The 13,817-nt window shown below is 36.9% G+C and overlaps 1 protein-coding gene and 1 long non-coding RNA gene across 2 annotated transcripts; both read right to left on the reverse strand.

Annotated features, from left to right (window-relative positions):
• Positions 1 to 5,153: 5,153 nt before the first annotated feature.
• Positions 5,154 to 6,043, reverse strand: LOC143859531 (uncharacterized). Its single transcript, XR_013239276.1, has 3 exons — positions 5,840 to 6,043; positions 5,667 to 5,761; positions 5,154 to 5,578 (listed from the first exon to the last, which is right to left on the reverse strand). It is a non-coding gene; the product is annotated as an uncharacterized LOC143859531 (long non-coding RNA).
• A 3,396-nt stretch (positions 6,044 to 9,439) lies between these two features.
• LOC143859542 (peptidyl-prolyl cis-trans isomerase FKBP53-like) lies at positions 9,440 to 13,594 on the reverse strand. The gene is made up of 10 exons (XM_077370221.1): positions 13,420 to 13,594; positions 13,164 to 13,237; positions 12,798 to 13,030; positions 12,436 to 12,578; positions 11,805 to 12,150; positions 10,557 to 10,809; positions 10,176 to 10,260; positions 10,037 to 10,078; positions 9,878 to 9,926; positions 9,440 to 9,758 (listed from the first exon to the last, which is right to left on the reverse strand). Exons 1-10 carry the CDS (start codon positions 13,430 to 13,432, stop codon positions 9,680 to 9,682), a joined length of 1,317 nt encoding a protein of 438 aa, XP_077226336.1. The 5' UTR covers positions 13,433 to 13,594; the 3' UTR covers positions 9,440 to 9,679.
• Between the last annotated feature and the right edge of the window lie 223 nt (positions 13,595 to 13,817).

Genomic DNA, 13,817 nt, shown 5'->3' on the forward strand with positions numbered 1-13,817 from the left:
ATTTTCTCAACAAATGGCATGAAGTTGTTCCATCCGAAGTAATGTTGTTAACATTTCCCAAAAAGGCGCGTCTTTCTTTTAATAACGGGAGGTGACGGCTCAAATTCCCGCCAAAAAGACTTCAAGAATTCACTAAGTGTTAAACCTTGCCCAAATCACTCCGAGAACCCCAAGAAGCTCGGATAGGCCAAGGACGAACTCTGTGTTTTTTATCCTCAACTCACCGAAGTTCACGAAGTTCGGGTTGAGCATCTAAAGGTCCTCTCATTAAAGGTTGTCACCGAGGTGGTCAAAATACCATTGAAGCCTGAGACTACTTCCTCGACTTGAAAACATCTCAAGGAAGTTGGGGGAGGGGGGCAATATGTTGGAGGTAAAATCAGCACCTCGCCAAGACAAAGAAAAAAAAGAAACAAAGAAAGAAGTAAATACCTCAAAAACAAAGGAGGTTATGAGTACTACCACTAATCTGATCAAGATTGGCAAGAAGAAGGAGAAAGTTGAACCTGCTCCGACTTAAGACAAGGGAAAGGCCAAGATGAGCCTTATGGAGCTGGGGCAAAACCAGTACCCTTTCCTAGATTCTGAAGTCTCGGGAATGCTCGATGAACTCCTCCAACACAAATTGATAGAGCTAAATTTGTATCAGAGATAAGTGGTCTTTTCATAAATCTGTATCAGAGATAAGGTACCTCATAAATTTGGACATCAAAAAATTTGTCCGTGCAAAATTGCCTTATTTTCATAAATGGGCCCTACACCCCTAAACAGGGGTCAAAATGTAAATGGTCCCGCTTAGGCCCAAACGGGAGGCCCACTAAGAGGCAGCCCAAGGGGCCACCAATTCAAGTACAATTCACCACCACTAAACCAAAAAGGAGGTAGTGGGACCCACAACCACTTACACCACTATGCAAAGTGGTTAGGAGTGGTTATTGCTTGAGGAATGAGTAGATAAAGGATTTTTCCTCTCATTTCTAAGAGATAGCAAAAAAGGTAATCAAAGAGAGAAAACAAAGAAAAAAGCAAAGCAAGAAGAAAAAGGAGAAGGATCCAAAGAGAAAGCTAATTTAAGAGGAGAAAAGCTCTCCCTCAACAAAGACAATCAAGTACTTGAAGAACATTTCCAAGAAGATCAAGCCACCAAACAAGGCCCTTCGTTGGAGTAAATCCGCACCCCTTCACAACCGATAAAGTGCGAAGTTCGGAGTGAAGCCCACACACCTTCAAATACCGAAGAACGAGAATTACGCTGCAAAAGCCCTCGTCTTCACCAAATTCAACTTTGTATTCAACACTTTGATTGTTAATTAGAGGACTTAAGAAAGTTGTACCACATTTTTTTATTAATTACAAATTTCTTTTGTAATTTGTCTTGAATTTTTGTTTTAGTTAATTTATGTGAAATTTGCTGTTGACAAATTTCTAATTTTGCATGGACAAATTTTTTGATGTCCACAGTGTAGGAATAGGATCCGATCACGAGCCACATTTAGAATAGTCATTAGGATATCACACTTGTGCCTTTTCCTACCTTCATGGATTCTTGTGTTTCTTCCAATCCAAAGGAAGTATATAGAAGCAGTGAAGAGTATACGTGCGAGAGACCCTGCTTGACCTTTAAACTTGAATTTTCCTCGAAGCCATTCTTCTTCCTCTTTGAGATTTTTCTTTTGCCTTTTCCTTTTCGAAATTCGCCATAGAATTGATCGCCAGATCTAAGCAGAGTAGCCACAAGAGAAGAAGAGGTGGTTGACAGTCTCTGGTTCAGAGTTACACAAAGGACAAGTGGTATCCCTTGTGGGTCCAAGGTAATGGAGTTTATCCCGGGTGCTTAGTTTGTCCTGGACGGCCTGCCAAGTGGTTAAACTGAATTTCGGAATGTGTCCAGGGAACTATGGAGTGCAAAGGAGCAGGAGGGGTTGTGCTTCTATTGCAATTCCAAGCACTTTTTGAGGAGAATGAACCATTAGGTGTTGGCTTCCAAACGATTCTAGAGGCCGAGGAGGAGTAAATACCTGCATCAATGAAGGTCTTGAGTTCCCATACGGAAGGTTGGTTCAGGATCATGTCCCACCAGCCCTGCTCCCTAACATCGTTTATAGAAGCAATTTTAGGAGTAAGATTGGCGAAGGAGTCAGGGGATATCTGCTCAGAAATGGGACCAGATGGAAGCCATGGATCATACCAAGACTGCATATTTACTTGAGGACCAACGATTTAGCAAATGTTGTCCTTTGCTAATTCTTTGGCTTTTATAATACTTCCCGCAGCCCAAGATGGTTTTGTAGGCATTGGAAGGCTCCAAATACTTCGACCTCTGATGTGACCTCTGATGTATTTGAGCCTAAACCATTTCGCCCAAGGGCTGTTATTACTAGATAGGATGGGGACAAACTAGGATCCAATTGAAATGATAACATGACTCCTTTTTTTTAAATAAGGAAATTTGGTCAAACGGTACCTCAATATATCTAAAATAGTGAGATGGACCCCTTGAATTTCAAACTTGTCAAAGGGTTCCATTTTGCTTTTCCTGACAAGGTTTTTGACCGAAATACCCTTCCACCCTCAAAAAACATGTCAAACCATAAAAAAGGGATAAAAAAGTGTTCCCTTCTTTTTCTACCAACCCTTCACCTTCCCCATTCCCATTAACGCCTGGAACAAAAACAAAGGTGAAAAAGGTGAGTTTTATTTTTGTCCAAGATGCTCTGTTTGGTTGCCCGGTTTTTTTTTTCCTGGGATTTATGTGGGAGAAAAAAAATCCAAGGAGATTGGTGGGAAAAAAAAGTCCTAGAAGTACCCTGGTAAAATCAAAATCCCATGTTTGGTTGACCAGACTATGGTGGGAAAAAAATGCTTTGTTTGGTTGCTTGAACTGTTGGGAAAAAAAAATCTTCTGAAGCTTATTTTTGGTTCCTGGGATTATTTTGGTTCCTTCCTGGGGTTTCGTGCGGGGTTATTTTGGTTCCTGGGATTATTTTGGGCCCACCAACCAAACGTGGGTTTCCTGAGTAAGTCCCACAAAAGTCCCAAGAATCAAAAAAATTCCGGCAACCAAATGGAGCCTTAGGGTTTGTGCTTGAAACTAGGGGTTATCACACTTGGAAAAATTTTGATTCTTATTTGTTGGGCCTGGAAGGGGTTACCAGCTCAAGGAAAATGGGGGTATCACATATGAAAATGGGGTGACCAAGATATGAAATGGGGTTATCACACCTGGAAGATTTTGGTTCATGTCTGTTGGACCTGGAAGGGGTTACCAGGTCAAGGAAAATGGGGGTATCACATATGAAATTGGAGGTATCACATATGAAAATGGGGTGACCAAGAGATGAAATGGGGTTATGACACCTGAAAATTTTTCGTTCATGTCAGTTGGGCCTAGAAGGGGTTACCAGGTCAAGGAAAATGGGGGTATCACATATGAAAATGGGTGACCAAGAGATGAATTGGGGTTATGACACCTGGAAAATTTGTGTTCATGTCTATTGGGCCTGGAAGGGGTTACCAGGTCAAGGAAAATGGGGGTATCACATATGAAAATGGGGTGCCAAGAGATGAAACTGGGGTTATAACACCTGGAAAAATTTCTTTCCCTTAGGACTCCCTGTTTACCCAGTTTTCATCACTTTAGCCTCTGCCTTTTCGATAATAGTTCTGCGTGTTCTAAAATATCAGAGATCTGTGATTTATTTTTGTAGACCATGTTTTTAGAGGAAACTCTTCATTCTACACCTATATCAATAGATTGTGTGCTGAAATTGTTGAATCAGAATCTATCGGAAATCCTAAATTACCGAATCTGATATTTATAGACTTTTAGGGACAAATCTTGATCTGACATAAATTAAACTCTGAAATTTCTAGAAAATTAACTTAATTAATCACGGGATTAATTATGAGGTTATGTATGTAGCATAACTACCAACCCCTTACACCGGATTGATATCAGAGCAAGTTTTCTTGTGAAAATCATTAACCTGACGTCTCTCAGGAAGGATACTCCCGAACAACAGGTTTAATGTATTGAAGAGATATTTCAAATGGTGATACAACAAATGGATCAGCTAGGCATAAGTACGAACCCCTGACACCATATTGATATATCTCATTATCTTTCACAGCATCCAATATCCATATGCTCTGGATTCAGTTTCTCCATGAGCTACAGACCTGGAAGGTTAAGATACAAGCCTCAACCATTGAGCTACAGACCAACCCCAAAACCTCCTCCTCCTCTTGAACATGTTGATGAAGAAGAGTCACTTCTGGAAATAGAGATATTTGAGTGTTATGGAGGCCAGCAGCAAATCTCTTCTACTTGCACAAAACTAGAAAAAAACTACCATTACAAGAGAGTGTGGATGACATCGATGAGAAGCTGACTGATTCAGCAAACTAATTCAGCAAACTGTTGAACTAGAAAAACACTACCAACTAATTCAGCAAACTGCTGAACTTCTGCACCGTGCAAATAGCCACACAAGGTAGTCATCCTTCACTTCAAAACTAGTTCAAATTACTGAAACATGGTTCTCTTTGAATGCAGGAAAGCCACATATCCACGGCAAAGCTGAATTCAGGAGATTACATGACTGCAATCCAGTTGCATTGAGGCCTCTACAAACAACAAACAAAATCTTGGTTTGACATGAAATGGTGTTCAGAAGTCTATGAACACCATTTACAATGAAGGGACAATATGTTACCATGCAGTAAAGTGGATAATTCGCACCCCTTTGACATGAATTATATGGCAGACTTGAATGGTTTTTTTTCATGTTAAAGAGGTGCAAATTATCCTACAGGGGGAGTGAATTTGTCATCGTCCTTTTCTAAAATTTGGGGGCCTACCATAAACCTGGTACATCAAAACCATACACTTGTTACTCAAACCATGTTACTCATCCAGTAACATGGTTACTCAAACCATGACCTGTTACATAAACATGACATGTTAATAAAGCATCCAGTAACATGGTTACTCAAACCATCCCCATAAGCATCCAGTTACATAAACATGTTACTCAAACCATGACCTGTTAATAAAGCATCCAACAAATTGGGTTACATAAGCATCCAGTTACATAAACATGTTACTCAAACCATGACCTGTTAATAAAGCATCCGATAATCATCCCCTAGGATCCAACAAATTGGGTTACATAAGCATCCAATTACATAAACCTGTTACTCAAACCATAAACCTGTTTTCCAACCACGAACCTGTTAATAAAGCATCCAATAAGCATCCCTAACCATCCAATTACATCAACCTATTACATCAACCTCTTACATCCAATTACTTAACCTGTAATATAAACCTGTTAAATTCTCCATAGCATTAAAAATAAACATAAAGTTTTGTCAAACATGAACCTGTTACTAAAATTCATTTCACAACCCAATCATTGCACAACCCTATTCAAGATCATATCTCCCAAACTCCCCCCTTAAAAATCTTTCGCAAAGTTCAAGCTTAAACTTGGGAATGTCTACTGGGCCGAAATTCAATGGAGATCCACTGTAGAAATGCTCAATACCCATTATGACAAATGCGCCGCAATCAAAGCTGTCAAATAAAATGCAGTGATTCGAATGAGTTCAAAATTAATAAACTAACATATAAAACTAGTTTCAAACAAATAGGTTGTACCCACCAATTGTTCTGCTGTGGGCAGAAATCCATCTATTCATATGGGTAATCATTAATGTTGGCACCCCGTCCTTTGAAATACTCTTTGATGCATTCTACCTGGCAATTAAAAATGGGGTTATCTAAAGTCATTGAAGTTGATGATTCTAATGTCGTTGAAGTTGGTAATCTACTTACAGTGGGTAATGCCCTTTCCTTGAACTCGTCTCCCTTGGCTGACTTGCATTCTACGAATGATTTCTTCACCATGTCCACCGCTAGGAGAACCCAATGGAAGTCTTGATATAACGGGAGTAAGAGTATATGCATCTCCTCCAACGGGATATCGTCAAGAGTAGACCGCAATTTCCCTAGGGCGATACCGTGCTTCTCCTGCTTCCTTTTCTAATTATGATGATATGACATTGAAAAAAGGATTCCTTTTAAGCTATTTGACTAAAAAAAATTATTCCTATTAAGTCTTCAAGAGAAGGAAACTTAATAAAACCATGATGTACTATCCATAGGATCCACATCAACACTTCTTAGTTTTCCAAAACTGGACATTGAATCACCTCAACCTTTTCCAAATGAAAATAAAGTCATAAAAAAATCAAAGAGAACTTAACTGCTATCAAATATTTGAGTCAAGCTAAAAGAAAATGATTCCAAAATTTTGAAGTATAACCATCTACACTGTCCCTTTCTACAAAGCTAATTTTGTTGTTAATAACATTTTATTGTCGAAGACAAACAAGTTAGTTTTACACCTCAAGGCCCAACGAATTCTATAGCTGATATCAATGATATTAGCATCATAAATGTCAAGTCTTATAGCAGCCCTCCCATCCACTTTTTGAATAATATCACCACAAACATTGCTCATACAAAAAGAGAACAGTTACATCTATTTAAAGCCTGAACAAGGACACTAACATGAAAGCCAACCTATTTTAATAGTCTCATCCTATTTTTGAACATTACAAAACAATTCAAATGAATATAAAGTTTACTCCTTTCTCTTTCAATGCATTAGTAGAATTAAAATGTTTTTCATTTTCTCATAGTTTCCCCTAACAGACGTATCATTTCTAAATTTTACACACTCGCAATAAGCAAAGCATTCAAACCCAATACTAGATTTTATATTGCCCCATGCTAAAAGAAATTTTATAAACAGTATTACACCTATCAAAAACTAGATTTCAACAGGAATCAAACTATAACATTAGCTAACATTAGCTAACCCATGTAATATTACCAACATGCATATCAATCTCTTTTCTAAATTGATGTGCAGAAGAAAAAATCCCAAAACCTAACAAGTTATCAAATGGGGAAAAAATCAACACCACAAAGGGTTGAGAAGCAAAACAAACATATCAACAAAAATTCCACAATCATCATAAATAAAAAACCCAAAAATTCAAAGATGGGCCACACATAGAAACTCCTAATTTAATTAACCAAACAAAGGTTCTCACCACTTTTATGGTTTTATCAGCCCATTTACAGTTATGATAACCCATTTTACAGTTTTATCAGCCCATTGAGGGTTACAAATGGTGTATACTTGGGCTTTAACACTGTAAAAGGGCTTTAAAACAGTGCATGGTTGGGTTTTCAACAAGCCCGACGCCGATTCTCAACATTCTTCAGAAAACCCTATATCTAAAAGGGGTTTATTAAAAAATAGTCAAAACCCTAGCATATTTAGGTCAAAAAATGATGAAGGAGAGAGTGAAACTCATACCTATGTTTTTGGCCGAAGATGGAAGCGAAGAAGGCAATGACGAAATAGCCGATCCACGGGAAGAAGACGACTTGCGTCTCTCTCTCTCTCTCCGCTGTAAAAAATGCAGGTAAACGAGGGTTGTAAGCCTGTAAATAAACAAAACAGCCTGAGTGGTATTTAGGTAAAAAAAACATGTCAATAAAGTAAAATGGACCCATTTCACAAATTTGAAATGTGGGGGTACCGTTTCACTATTTCTGCTATTTTTTTTTTACCCTTTTGACCAAACTTGCTTTAAATAATTCTAGCTTTGTTAAACACTTTCCTGATTGGCTGGTTATAACTTCTTGGGAAATGTAATAGCCTCTAGCTGCTAATTAGGAAATGGTAGAATGAAGAAGAGTGCTGTATCACCTCTTTTTATTTCAGATGGGCGCTGATAAATTCGCCCCCTTATCAATGCGCAATTAACGTCCGTTTAATGTAAAATGTTTAATCCATCCCCTAGTTACCCCTTCTTTATTACCGGCCCAATCTTTATTACCAGCTTTAGAAAGCATCCGGTTACCCATACACTTTGGACGCGTTCTGTTCGCTGGAATAAGGAATAAGAATCAGTATCTTATTCCCTTTCCACAGATTCGGCCGTTTGAATCTCCTCTTTTCAATGTAATGGAATATGCAAGTGAGAAAAAAATGTGTGGAATAGAAAGAGGGCCCTCTTTTCATTCAAAGGAAAAGGGGCACTGCAGCTGTTGACGGTGTTAAGTAAATGTGAGGAAAGATTATTCAAGGCATTTTAGGAGAGAATTATGTGAGAGAGATGTGAAATATTTAGAAAAGTGTGGGAAATGTGTGCGTACGAGAGAGAGATGTGCAATACTAAGAAAAGTAATGGCCGTTTGGATAAGCAGATTTTAGAATACAGGTTTTAGTTTGAAAACAGTGTAAAATAGGGTTCATTGGGATGGCCAAACCAACCAAGAACCCATTTATTTATTCTGGAAGGTCATAGTTTGACCCTACGAATGAAGCAGATTTTAAGCGAACCTTTCCTTATTGGCTTGCAAAATTTTGGGCAATTCCATTCAGGTCATGACAACGTTTCTTGGATTTTAGATAAGAAATCCAGGTTTTAAAAATCTTTCCCTCATCCTGAGATTTCTAAAACCCAGAAACAATGGATGATCTGCTACTCTTGCTGACGGAAAGAAGGGCGAGAAATCAGAAAAAGATGGCTGATCCACTCCTTCTCGTCTCTCATCTAGAATCTTGAAGAAATCCCAGATTCTAAAATCTACGAATCCAAACAGCCCCTAAAAAGGAAATGCGTGAGAAAAAAAAGATTTTTCAAATTTAACAGATATTTACTTATTTAGGGCATTTGGCAGCCATGAAAAAATATTCCATGAAATAATAGAGGGGCCAATTGTAAGAGAAGGAGGGTGAGGGGAGCATGCTGTTTTTATTAAGGATTTCTCTCCATGCTTTCTTGAATTCAGCCTTCTCAATTCTCTCCCCCCTCCCTCCTCTGCAGCTCCTCTCTTACAATCCCGAAGAGAAATATTCCACGAAACAATTTTTCATGATTGTCAAACAGTCCTCAAAGAACAGCGAGGAATGAAATTTCAAACAATGTGTTGACGAAAAAGAAATTAGCCTACTTTAACCAATCAAAAAATCTGGAAAATCTTAAAAAAAAAGATAAAAATTTGAAGAAAATTTGTCATAGAAATGGGTGGGGCATAAAATTTGACCATCGTCCACAACTTTGACACAAAAAATTTGTTAATTTCAATTACATTTTAATTACTAAGTTTTTAATCTCATGTTGCTAATATAATTTATTTAGTATTAATTACCGACATATTAAACATAAATCACCAATACATAGCAGTTACAATCGTTACAATGTTGCGGTTCTCCACTGAGTGGGGTATACCATACAAACAGGTGGCCAATCCAAAGCTTTATTCAAGATAAAATTATCAAAGCAATATAGATTTCCATCCCCATGAAGAACAGCCCAATATGTTGCCTAAAAGGCTATGGTTAACCATACGTATATAATTTTGCTACTATGCACTAAAAATGTCAACCAAAATGGTGATCTGCATTTCTGTTGTAACATATGGTAAGTGTCAAGTCATAAAATTGATGCATACAGCCCAAACTTTCCACATCCATACCTATTTCCAAAGAACTGAATATTTTCTATGACGACTAGTTACACTCTCCAAAATTAAGCCGCATAATAGCAACACAGAAGTAGCAAAAAAAAGAGCAGGCATTGCTTACTCAATTTACTTAACATGAACCAACTCAACATCAAATACAAGTGTTGACTTCCCTGGTATCTTCCCTACATCTTTGGACCCATAACTGCATCAAGAGAGACCAGAAGGATATAGTAGTAGACAAGTAAAACGAAAAAAAAAAAAAAAGGATTAAAGAGTATAGGCAGAAGACAACATCAAGATTTGGCTTTCGAGATTACATACCCCATTGATGGAGGTATAGTGAGCCTTCTTTTGTCGCCAACATGCATGCCTAGGGATATACATACGTACATGAAATTAAGAAGTATACCCCAAAAACTTATAGAAAAAATGAAATTGGCCTTGGAATCAAATAAAGATTTTAGGCTAAGAGATAACTACCTTCAATACCAACATCAAAACCCTTTATAACTTTTCCTTTACCTGTATTAAAAAACTATTGGTTAATGATACGATTGTTTAAAACATGAACGAATCAAGTTTGTGGCATATGCAAATTAAGTTAAGTATGACAATATACCTAGGCGGAACTTAAATGGACTTTGGCCAATATTTGAATCAAACACATCTCCATTCTCTAGCATGCCACTGTAGTGGATAGATACCTGAAACCAAGTGTCAGTTCGATCAATTGATTTTCACGATAAATGTTTTCTATGTTGTTTGAGAGAGCATGATAAAGAAAATAACTACTATAGGATTGCAGTGCATATGAACTATGTTTTCAGATCCATAGAACATAAACTAATTAACAGTTGGCATCAAAAAAATCAAAGCGCAAAAAAAGTAACAATCGATACTGAATAAGCATGTGTCATCTTCTATGTAACTACGTCCTGTAACACCACTTACAATACACCACTCCACTCATTGGAAGTTAATGAACATCAATAGGATTTACCTTTTTTCCAGGAGAAGCCCTTTTGCCGTGTTGTTTGTCTGTTGAGAGTTCCTCAACTACAAGCCCATTGGGGTATGTCATTGCTTTTAATGGCAGCACTTCAGCTTTCTGCTCCTTAATAGGCTCCTTTTTCACTTCTTCCATTTTCCCAGGTTCCTCACTGTTTGCATTTGCATCAACCTCATTGGTCTTACGCTTCTTATTATTCATTTTCTTATTCTCATCTTGAATGACAGCAGCGGCATTGATACTCCTGCACAGAACAACAATAGCAAATGTTAACACAATTGCCAGAACAACAATAGCAAATGTTAACACAATTGCCAGCATATAAACATTTCCTAAAATATCCTAGACTCTGAAACTGAAACAAAAGATCAAATAATCAGATCTCTTTGATACTCCTGAACAGAATGGAAACAACAAATGCTTCACACTCTTTGAGAACAGTTCCCAAAAAGAAAAGGAAAAACATTCCTTTCTTCATCCAATAACTTATTGGGTCGGGAGGACTTGAAGTACAGGAAAACAAATATTTGGGTGATACTAACAAAGGGACTAATCAATATCCAAATGCAATGGATTCAAACTTCTCCTAGAATACTTTCAGTCGAAATGAAATTATGCAGTTACCAATGAAGGTTAGGGTTCATATTGGTCGTATGTAAATATTCTTCACTCGGCAATCAAATAACTAAACAATCATTTCTTTTTTGTAAGATACAAATAGCATTATAAAATTATGCAAAGAGTTCAATAAACTACACAATGTTACAGAGAACATCCGGACATTATAGCTTCCCTTGGGTCAAATGAATTATTCGAAGATCTATCCATAGCATGATCATCAAAAAATGAGTGGAATAGGAACATACCAATTCATTGGGCTCAATGGGTTCTAATAATTCATGACAGAGATTATAATATTATCACAATTCAATTAGATGCAAAATCCAAATGTCCCCTCTCATGGGCCAAAATGTGCTGAGACGCAACAGAGATTTATTTAAAAAAGACATTAAATTTGAGTTTCAATAGCAAAACAAAATGGATTTAACCAAATAAAGGATTTAATTAGAGTTTCAATACCAAAACAAAATGATTCCTTAACCAAATAATGATTCCAAGGACCCAAAAAGTCATTCATACGATAAATATTTAACACAAAAAGTAATAAATTTGTCTTTAAACTATTCATACTCACAGCTAATATCTCAGAAAAAAACTAGTTCATAAAGAAATTGTCACCTGGTTGAGTCACCATCTTGATCAATTGCATCGACCTTCCTTTTTAAGCACGTGACACGATGGCTCTCATCTTTTGCCTTCTTCGTCATGCATTCCTCATCTGTCTTCTTATCCAGTTTTTCCTTTGCTTTGGATTTTTTAATATCATGTTTTTTGAAGATTGAAGAAATAGGAAAATCATCTTCATCTTCGCTTTCCAAAACTGGAGTGTTGGAAGTCTTGATAATTTGCTTCTCTGAACCACCATCACCATCAGAGTCGCTGATTTGAAACTTCTTCTTAAGACGTCTGTGAGTACCATTACCATTTGCAGATTTTTGATCGTCTACTATCTCCTCAATTTCAGCTAGAATCAGAACCAGTAACATTACAAATGGAAAGAATGTTCATCATTTCGTAGAACATTAAATCTCAAAACCAAGTGTATAAATTTCCATCGTATACCAACGATTCATCAAACAAAGAAACATCTAGTATTCCATAACTACTACAAATTTAACATAAGTAGCATACATTTGGACTAATCCATTCTATACATCGGCATGCACATGTTAATGCACTATTGAACATACATAAAAGCATACTCGCATTTCTTAATTCAAAAAGATAAGCCACTCGAGAACAAGGATACCTTCGTTTTTGGGCTTAGGAGAGGCATCGGACATTTCAAGATCATCATCATCAATGAAATCATCATCATATTCACCTTCCGATTCATCATAATCACTGGACTGATCAGTATCGGTCTCGACAATATCTTCCCCATAAGAATCACTTGAACATAGCAGTAAAGGAAAACATAAAAGAAGTAACAAAAACAAGATTTGGGAAACAAACAAAAAAAAGGTTGTTGGCTGCTTCTTTGAATAGATTAATCATGTCCAATGATCTCATAGAAAGTCCTATTAAGAAAGAAAACATAGGAAAGATTGAAAGAAAAAGAAATTAAAGGGGAACACCATGAAAGTATTAATTTTTTTATGAAAAGGATACGTTTCTTCGCCATCACGATTGATTAGAGGCCTCAGATAGTAACCACTAAGATGCACACTCTTTGGACCAAGAACGGAGAAAATGACATCGTCTTCCTCCTCAAATTCGAGATTCAATGGGCACCACTCGGATTTATCAGGCAATAAAGCACAAATTAGAACAAGACTCTTGTTGCCTATATTACACTGGACAACAACCTTATTCTTTGTTTTTGGACCAGAACCCAGTATTGCCTGCAACAACACTACTTTTCTCAAGCAAAAAAAATAAAGACCGACATCGAAACAGATGCTCTTATACACAACACAGGAATTATATAAAAAAACCAAAATCAAAAGAAAAATCTCGTGGATTTTTTAAACAAACCTGACCAATGTGAAGCCTTACTCGCGTCTCATCATTTCGATGGGTATATGGTGTTCCTGGCTTTATTTCAACCCCTAATAAAAAATCAAAGAAAATCAACCATAAACACCATTTTATTGATAAAAGCAGAAGAAAAATATAAAGGGAACAAAGACACTAAGCAATGTTCTATAAATACTGAAATTTCTACATAAGCACATAAGGAAAAACAAGAAAAAAATGGGAGATGGTAGAAAGAGATCAAGAAAATACCCACCCCAAAATGTCATTTTCGGATACAGATAGATTGAGAGTTGCAACGATTCGAGTGATTTTCAGCAAGAGTGCCCTAGAACACTTGTAGACAGCTAAGTTCTACAATTTATAATACTCTTTCTTGGATATAGTGCAATTATGTCTGAATGTGCTGTGGATGTATGCTATGAAAGAAAATATTAAACCAGAAAATATCAGCTCAAGTGAATGACCTTTGTATGTGAAATGCATGTGATCTGAAACAGAAGATATCAAATAAATTTCACTATTCCTTTCAAGGGAACAAGAAATAAGGTTAGTAGAATAACATTTTAATTGAGAAAAAGAATAACATAGGATGAAATTTGCAATGCCAAAACTAATTTCAAGTATACATAGCGAAATAACAGAATAGAAATC

Source organism: Tasmannia lanceolata, unplaced genomic scaffold (assembly GCF_043159265.1).
Source record: "Tasmannia lanceolata isolate RefF3 unplaced genomic scaffold, GAP_Taslan_0.1 ptg000031l, whole genome shotgun sequence".
NCBI classification, from domain to species: Eukaryota; Viridiplantae; Streptophyta; class Magnoliopsida; order Canellales; family Winteraceae; genus Tasmannia; species Tasmannia lanceolata.